Source organism: Lactuca virosa, chromosome 2, assembly GCF_052849685.1.
Source record: "Lactuca virosa cultivar CGN04683 chromosome 2, Lactuca_virosa_CGN04683_v6, whole genome shotgun sequence".
Lineage (NCBI taxonomy): Eukaryota > Viridiplantae > Streptophyta > Magnoliopsida > Asterales > Asteraceae > Lactuca > Lactuca virosa.
In genome coordinates, this window is record NC_136427.1 from 32,914,620 (window position 1) to 32,922,993 (window position 8,374).

At 37.9% G+C, this 8,374-nt stretch overlaps 1 protein-coding gene across 1 annotated transcript; it reads left to right on the top strand.

Annotated features, from left to right (window-relative positions):
- Window positions 1-1,809: 1,809 nt before the first annotated feature.
- LOC145156292 (F-box/kelch-repeat protein At3g06240-like) lies at window positions 1,810-4,581 on the top strand. Its single transcript, XM_079075725.1, has 2 exons — window positions 1,810-2,741; window positions 3,195-4,581. The coding sequence occupies exon 2, from the start codon at window positions 3,216-3,218 to the stop codon at window positions 4,413-4,415; it is 1,200 nt and encodes a 399-aa protein (XP_078931851.1). The 5' UTR covers window positions 1,810-2,741; window positions 3,195-3,215; the 3' UTR covers window positions 4,416-4,581.
- The last annotated feature ends 3,793 nt before the right edge of the window (window positions 4,582-8,374 follow it).

Genomic DNA, 8,374 nt, shown 5'->3' on the forward strand with positions numbered 1-8,374 from the left:
ATATAGCCAGGTTTATAATGGTAAGTCTAGACACCTAGGTGTTAGACATAGTATGATTAGAGAACTAATCATGAATGGTGTGATTTCGGTTGAGTTTGTGATATCGCAACAAAATTTGGCAGATCACTTAACTAAAGGTCTGACAAGAGACTTAGTGCACAAGTCTGTAATCGGGATGGGATTAAAGTCCATTTAATTCTGTAATGATGAGACGCCCAATTCCCTCCTAATATAATGTTAGGATTTGAATTCAATATGGAAAGCTCATACTTATAGATTGGAACACATGAAGTATTCATCCCAGGTATGTGTTCGGTTCTGCAAGTTAGCCAGGTTGAAGTTTAACTTCTTAATAATTCCTTTGATAAGTGTATGTGCAGATACATGGAAATGAGTTACCTACGTGATTGTGATGTGTAGCCACATTTCAAGAGGTTGTGGACTTGACCTTGATATGATCATGAGAGGATTGGGACACACGACTTTATAATAGTGTCAAGTTGTATTTTGCTAGAAATTCAATAAACTAGTATGTATTTTACTTTCTGGTATTCAAATGGGTTGATGGGTTCAATTCTTAGAACACCCTGATTCTCGAGTATTTGCAAATGTATGATACTAAGTGGAAATTCAATCGTTTCGATATTTTCATTATGTACTAGTTTGGTTTGTTTGATAAGGTTATGTTTGTTCAAGGGTTACACTAAAATGGGGGAGGATTGTTGGTGATTTTAGTGTCACCATGTCATTTTAAGTAACTAGAACTAACATGTGAGCTAAAGGGCTTCATAATTTGTACTCTAATATATGTGTGGGGTTGTGCGGAGTGCACACATGTATAAGATCGAATTAGAAGCCGGTTCGACAACTAGTCGGGGTCCGGGGGCAGCGCCCCTTTGGCGGGGTCTAGGGGCAGCACCCCTAGCGGGGTCCAAGGGGTAGAGCCCCTGGCTGGGGTCTCGCATTTTACATATGGGAACATAGTGGAAAATTCAATTTCTTTAGGGTGATTATGGTAAAACTAACGAAACTCGTTAGTTTTGGTAACCCTAAATCCTCATTAAATCCGGATTATCCTGACTTGCTTCCAAAGCAACTAATGATGGCCCAACCCTAATGAAACCCTAATCTCGTTTAATATATAAACGATTCTTCCTCTTCAGAAGAAGGTTACGAATTTGAGCTCTCGTTTTCATCAAACTCTCACAAAATTTCTCTAGCAAATTGGCTTATGATTTCTGTGCCTAGAATCGTAAGTGTCCACTTGGATTATCCTAGGCTGAATTTCTTGCAACTCAGGCATAAGGTAGAAATACCAGTTCGAAAAGTGTACTCACGATCCAAGTTGGTATCCAGATCTCTACCACAAACCCTATAATTTCCTACAAAGACTATAATGTGGATTGTAGCATTATTTCTTTTAATTGAGTTTCGAAAGATTGTTATATTGAATGGTTTGTACCTATCTACATATGGTATAGGAATAACCTATTATTTATGTTTAGAAAATTTGCATTAGATTTTTTATATTTGGTGTATGTTTAATCAGGTTTTTGTGAATTTAATATAAAAAATGTGGGCTTTTATTTATTTATTTATTTGTATTAATAGAATTGCTATTTCTGACGGTTAGCGACGAAAATCTGCTAGTAAACATATTATATAATTTGTCGCTAAGCTGTTATGCTATTCCATTGGTATTCCGTTACTGAAGGATTCCGTTGGTAACCGAGAGAATCTGTTGGTAACCCGTTACTAATTACTGACGGAAAAATCTGTCGCTAAAAATTTGTCATGGCCGTCGGAAAGTCATTGCAAACATGTAGCGACAAGAATATAACGCCAGATTTGGTTCCGTTGCAATTTCGTTGGTAAAACCCATCACCGACAGATTACCGACGGTTTAGGCCATCGGTAATGCCCTTTTTTGTTGTAGTGGGAGGACGACGCTGGAGGAGGAGGCCTTTGAGGAGGAAGCGATTTTTTAGTCAACTCCTTTTTTGATGCGAAGGAGTACGACATATTTTGGAAGAAGGGCAAAGAAAAGATTTTTCTCAGTCAACTCTTTTTTCCATCTTCAAATAAAGTATTTTCTACGATAGCACCATGAATAGGGCATCGCAAAGCATCGCCCAATACACCAGCAACTCCCATCATATGAATAGGGCAAAAGATTATGTTATGAAATCCTTGAAAAAAGAGGATAAATCGAAATATAGCTGCTACACCAAAACTAGGCGCAAAGAACCAACATATCGAATCACTACTACTATTGTGGATCAGGTTAGAGATGTGGACCGGATAAGATAGCGAAACAAACAACCTCACCGAACCGTCAGACAAAAACCTGTTACGGACCGGTCAACATAATCAGTCAGACAAAAACCTGTTACGGACCGGTCAACATAATCAAACAGGCCTTTAGTTGAACTAATAGTTGATCAAGGGGCTTCAATTTTGTGTCACCGGTTATATAGTTATTATATAACCGGTTTACTTTGAATACCAAAATAGGGGCTAACGTTATTATGCGGCAAAATTAGAACACCGTGGAATAAGAGTTCTTTCAAGTTTAAAAAACCTCAATGCCTTATGACCTTATCTATAAAAAGTCAACAGATCAACTAAAAAAAGAACAAAGAAAATAAAATAAAGCCATTGGTCAAGTCTAAGGAATCTCATCAACCGCCGCCGCTCTGCGGCAGTGATCGCACAGATTTTTGCTGTCACCACCTCTCGCGGTATATCTCCCTCACTCTCTCACAGTCTTATTCTGTAGATATCTCGCCGATTTTCACCCGTGTTAATTTTGTTATGGTTCTTGTAAAAAATCGATAAACGCAGCAAGTAAAGAAAACATTTGTCACCAAGAACAACGTAATATTGTCCTTAAAATCCATCTTTATTGTTGAAAACGTAGAAATTTAACGTGTAAACCAATCAGTTGAATATTTTATCACCAAAAAGCAAAACTAATATTGGGTTGGGACTACCCTAAAAACTGATCTGGCAAATTGATGTCAAAAACCCTAAATTTGGGACTTAACAAACATCGATCCCCAAAGAAAAGCTAAAAAGCAGCCAAAATCGATATGTTTAGTTTAAAATGTGTTAAATCTTTTTTTTTTTTTTTTTTTTTTGGGTTTGTTGAAAATCAATATATGTAAGTTAAAAATGTGTTAATTGTTTTGCAGCTCTTAACAGAAAATTTCCAAATGTTAAGGAAAAAAGTAGACATGAAATCGACTATGGAGAACCTCCCAGGCGAAGTTTTATCAAACATTTTCATCCGATTATTGGCCAAACAACTTTCTCAAATGAGGTGCGCATGTAAATCTTGGAATGCTCTCTTATCCGAATCCTCCTTCATAAAATCCCACCTCCATCACTCTATCCATCACAACGATGAGATTCTCTTGTTCTTCAGCCGAGTATTTTCTTTTAACAATAGTCAATTCATAGCAAACCCCTTTCCATTCACAGCACACCCATCTCGTTCTCCTGATCTCAAACTCAATCTGAGTAATTTCTTCAAACTCCCGGTTAAACCCAAATCTGAATATAGTCATGGCAATGTCATTGGATCTATAAATGGCTTGATATGCTTTAATTACGGACCATTTTCTTTGCCCACCCGTGATTATGCAATTTACGTTTGGAACCCTTCTCTATCGGCGGTGTTAACTCTCCCCCCATGTCCTCTTCCCTCGGGTGATTCTAAGACAAAAACCAATTTTCGGTTTGGGTATGATCCCAAAACTGATGATTACAAAGTTGTTAAGCTTACAAGCATTGTACCACAAGTTGCGGTTTATAGCATGAGAAAGGGTTCATGGGACTTAATTACTCAAAGGTTTCCGTTGAATATGAGAATAATTATGCGTAAACCCGAAGTTTGTGTAGATGGCCATAACGGCCGACTTCATTGGCTTTGTTATACTAAATTTAAGCGGAAGTTAGAAAGGATAGTGGCATTTGATTTGGGTGCAGAGACGTTCAGTGTGATACCTCTTCCAGATTCTATACTACAACACAATGATCAACACAGGTGGAATGTATTTGGTGTTTTAGCCGGAAAGCTTTGTGTGATGTCAAGGGTTAGAGATGGTGATTGTGAGGTGTGGGTGATGGATGATTATGGGGTGGCTGAATCATGGGTCAAACGTCATGTATTTTCCCAGTCTAGTGGTGCTATTTATCCATATGGATTCACATTACACAATGAATTCCTTTTTCAAGTCGACATTGATCGTTTTGCTTTGTATGATCCAATTGCAGCCAAGCCTAAAAACTTTGAAAATCCGTGTCCTCTAAATGTCGTAGATAAAGTTGTGCAGTATGTTGACAGTCTTGTTTGGGTAGTACCTGCTGAGCGTGAGGTGAGCTGCTACAGCATCTCTCAATTTCCAATTTGAAGGCAACACATCAGATCTACTTTTTCCGTTTTTGATATATCTACTCTCCGTGATTCTATATTTCTTGATTAGTTTCCTGTCTAGTATCATTTTTTAGTGCATTACATCTACAGCGACTCTTGTCACCATGATGCATTTATGGTTTGTTTTTTGGTTCATATTTAAATTCAGGTGGTCGTTTTTTATGGTTTGTTTCTATTACTATTTCTCAAAAGCATTGAACTAATGTCTTGCTTTATTGTTATTCAAGGAATTTGTTTCCATTATTTGATTTAACTAGGTGTGAGACCCATCTATTAAATGAGTTTATAAAAAAAAAGTTAGTATAAAATTATAAGCATTACATATTTTTTAAAGTAATAATTTTACATAAATAAAAAGAATATAATAAATAAAGTAAGTAATTTAATATATAATGTAAGATATTTGAAAGGTTGTAGAGCATTTATTATGAAATTTAATAGAATGATCTACTTTACATATATAAATCTCACTAAAATGTGGATTTTAAATTTAAAAAATGAAAAATATAAGAAAATGACAAGTGGAAAAAAAAATAATTCAAAAAGTCTTAGAAATTGATATGTGTCAAATTCAATGAGAACATGACATTTGACAAAATTGATTTTGATTTATCAGGTTAGATTTTAGTTGGCTCAAGACTAATGAAAGATATATTAGTTTACTATTTGGTGATGAGTATAATATTGTTTATTGATCTTAGTTAAATACAAGCTTAGATGATAAGAAGTGTATCTTGTAAAAATGATAAGGGTGCATTTGTTTGTGGAAATTTGTTTTCATTTTTCTAGAAAATTTTTTCAGAAAACAAAATTGAGTTTTCATTTTGAATTTTTAATGGAAATTTTAGAAAACGCGTTTTGTGGAAACCGGTAGATTTTTCTTTTTCCATTTTAGAAATTTAGAAAACTTTGAAAAATTGTAAAAATCACTTTTCTAATTTACATACAATGTGGTAGGTGTTAGAGTAATACGATCTTGGAGTGTGGAGGTAAAGTCTTTAGATTGGATTTTGTATATATGTGGAGCTATAATTTATAATTATTCTAATAGCACCATGGATTTTTGCTCAATTGTATGTTTCCAAATTTCTTTTTGTGTTCTGATGTAATTCTTACTCATTTCTATTGCTTATTTGATCATGATTGCTATATATTGTTTCTAAAGGGATTATATTTGCTAATTTTAGTTAGAACACAAAATAATAATATTTCTTTTTAGGGTTTTATGGTATTTCTTCTTGACTCGACTTTATCAGAAGCTCTAATTTTAGTTAGATGCCCGATGCCGAACTTTGGTCCGATGCCGGGCGAGTCCCGATGCTGGGCGGGGCCCGATGCCGGACTACGGTCTGATGCCGGGAGGGCCCGATGTAGCGGGAAAGGCCCAATATATGTTATTATGTGATTATGTTTATGGTATGTGGTAGTTTGGGGAGACTCACTAAGCTTCGTGCTTACAGTTTTCAGTTTTGGTTTCAGGTACTTCCGGTAACAAGGGGAAGAGCTCGGGATGATTGCAGTGCACACATCATTTGTTTAGCCTGGGATGTTTATACTCTGATATATTTTGACAGATGTTATGATATTTTGAGATACACTACTTATGATTTTTATATGATGTTTGATAAATATGGATTACTTAATGATTTAAAATGAAATTTTTGGACTGTATTTTTGGGTCGTTTCAAGTTGGTATCAGAGCCTTGGTTTGAGGGATTCCGGCACACTCTCAGGTGTGTCTGAACTCAAACTGAGGACTTGGTATAAAAAGAATATTGAAAACAGAAAAGAATTTTGAAAAGAGAAAAGAATTTTGAAAAGAGAAAAGGGTGTGGTGCATGCAATCAGCTGAGCTCAAGTAAGTACTCTGAAATTACCCATACAAGTTTATGTTATGATATGTTTATGAGAACTGCATGCTATATTAGGGATAAGGATCTAGGAAGGATGCCTTATGTTCCTGTTATATGTGTATGAGCTTTATGAACTGCATGCTAGTACATATTAGTCAGTGATATGATGGCCTGATTAGGATATGCTTGATTATGTTTACTCAATGCTCGAATGCTGCTTGCTTTGTGCTTTTAGGAGTCCTAGTTATCTTTAACTAACTAGTAAACGAATATGTTAAGTTACATATTACAAGGACTGAATAATTTCAGAAGGTTAGGTTTAGCTCTACTTCGCAGCTCTCGTTTGAGTCTAACCGTTGTAGGTAGGACCTCTCATTCGAAGAATTATCTGGTCTTAGTGATATGTAATGGTATTCGCGAGCTAGTTAGGGGGAGATATCAGGGACTTCTTATGCAGCTAATGGAGGAGAGTGGGGCGGAGGTTACCCTAGGGCAAGCCGAGGATGAGATTAGCGCGTGAAGCAGTAGTAGTAGAAGGGACTTGGTGGAGTCAAGGCAGTTCTTGAGGAAAGTACGGATAGATGTGGAAGGTAGTATGGGCCCGTACTACTGAAAGCAGAGGACCCGTACTCGAATCAAGTAAAGCTGAGATAAAACCAGGGAACTTGTAGTGTGTGTGATCCCTTGATTTATGATGAGTATTCTGATGATTGTTATGGTATATTTTCGAGTATGGTGACGCTACGTGGTAGTCCAGATGGTAGTTCTGGTGCCGGAAAGGGATCAGGCTCGGACTCTGGGGCCGGGCACTTCGATGATCAGATAAGGGAGTTCATTCCATCTGAGATTACGCGCAATATCATTGACCAGACTCCTGTGATCTTCAGTACGGTCAAGGAGGGCATTGTGGAGATTTGTGATGAGAGGCTGGGTGCATTCCGCACTGAGATAGCCGCCATGATAGGGACGCTTACATTGACGTTCGGGAGTTCAGAGCTTGTGAAGCTCCAGATTATCATGGGGGTTAGGGACCCCATTGCTAGCAGCAGATGGTTGGCAGATGTCGCCAACGCTTTTAGTACCAGCTGTTGTCTCGAAGGGGACAGGGTCCGACTTGCTTCCTGCCTCCTGAGGGACAGGGCACATGATTGGTGGGAAGAGGTTGGTAGTGAGTTGGGTGATGAAGCGGTTGATGCTATGTCATGGGATGGATTTTCGGCCAGATTCCGGGCAGAGTTTACCTAGGCGATTGAGGCATAGCAGTTGGCGCGAGAGTTTCTAGATCTTCGCCAGACTACTGAGACTGTGGCAGAGATTATTGCCAAGTCTCGGGAGAGGGCTTATTTGGTACCACAATATGCAACAGATGAAGAAATGAAGAAGGTAAAGTATCATGACATACTATAGAATGATATAAGAGAGATCGTGAGTATCTCGGGGTGCAAGACCCGGAATGATATGATTTCTAGAGCCCGAGAACAGGATACTGACTTGGAGCACATTGCGAAGAGGGAACAGAATCAGTTGCATAAATTGGAGAATCTCGGGAAGAGACCCAAGATGTCAGATTAGTTTTTGAGATGCCATCAGGGCCGAATTCAGTGCAGCACGTGCGGGAAACTGCACGTTGGAGTCTTTCGTTCCAAGGGTTTGAGTAAGTGTATCTCTGGGTTTATTCTCTGTCTGTGTTTGAACTATATTTTCAAGAGGTTTATATTCCATTTGCATGCCGAAAATTATTAGTGGGTAGCTAAAGGTCATTTCCTTAATTACGGGTTGGGAGTGTGCAGTGTTATCTTGGTTTAAGGTCGAGATCGGTTTAGGGCCATTATGTGGAATGTCTGCGGTCAGGGTTCAGCAGGATGGTTATCCACCCTCGACAGGTTTCGGTGGGTTCAATTATTGTGTTCAGATTGACTCATGGGGTCCCCAAGGGAAGTGGTCTATTACTGAAGTTTTGCTTTGAGCATCGGTTAATTAGACTCCAAGATTTGAGTATGGTATCATTTGACGACATCTGGAGTTATCAGTATTGTTGGGATTTCTTCAAATTTCATGTATTGTTAAGATTTAGTCGAATCTA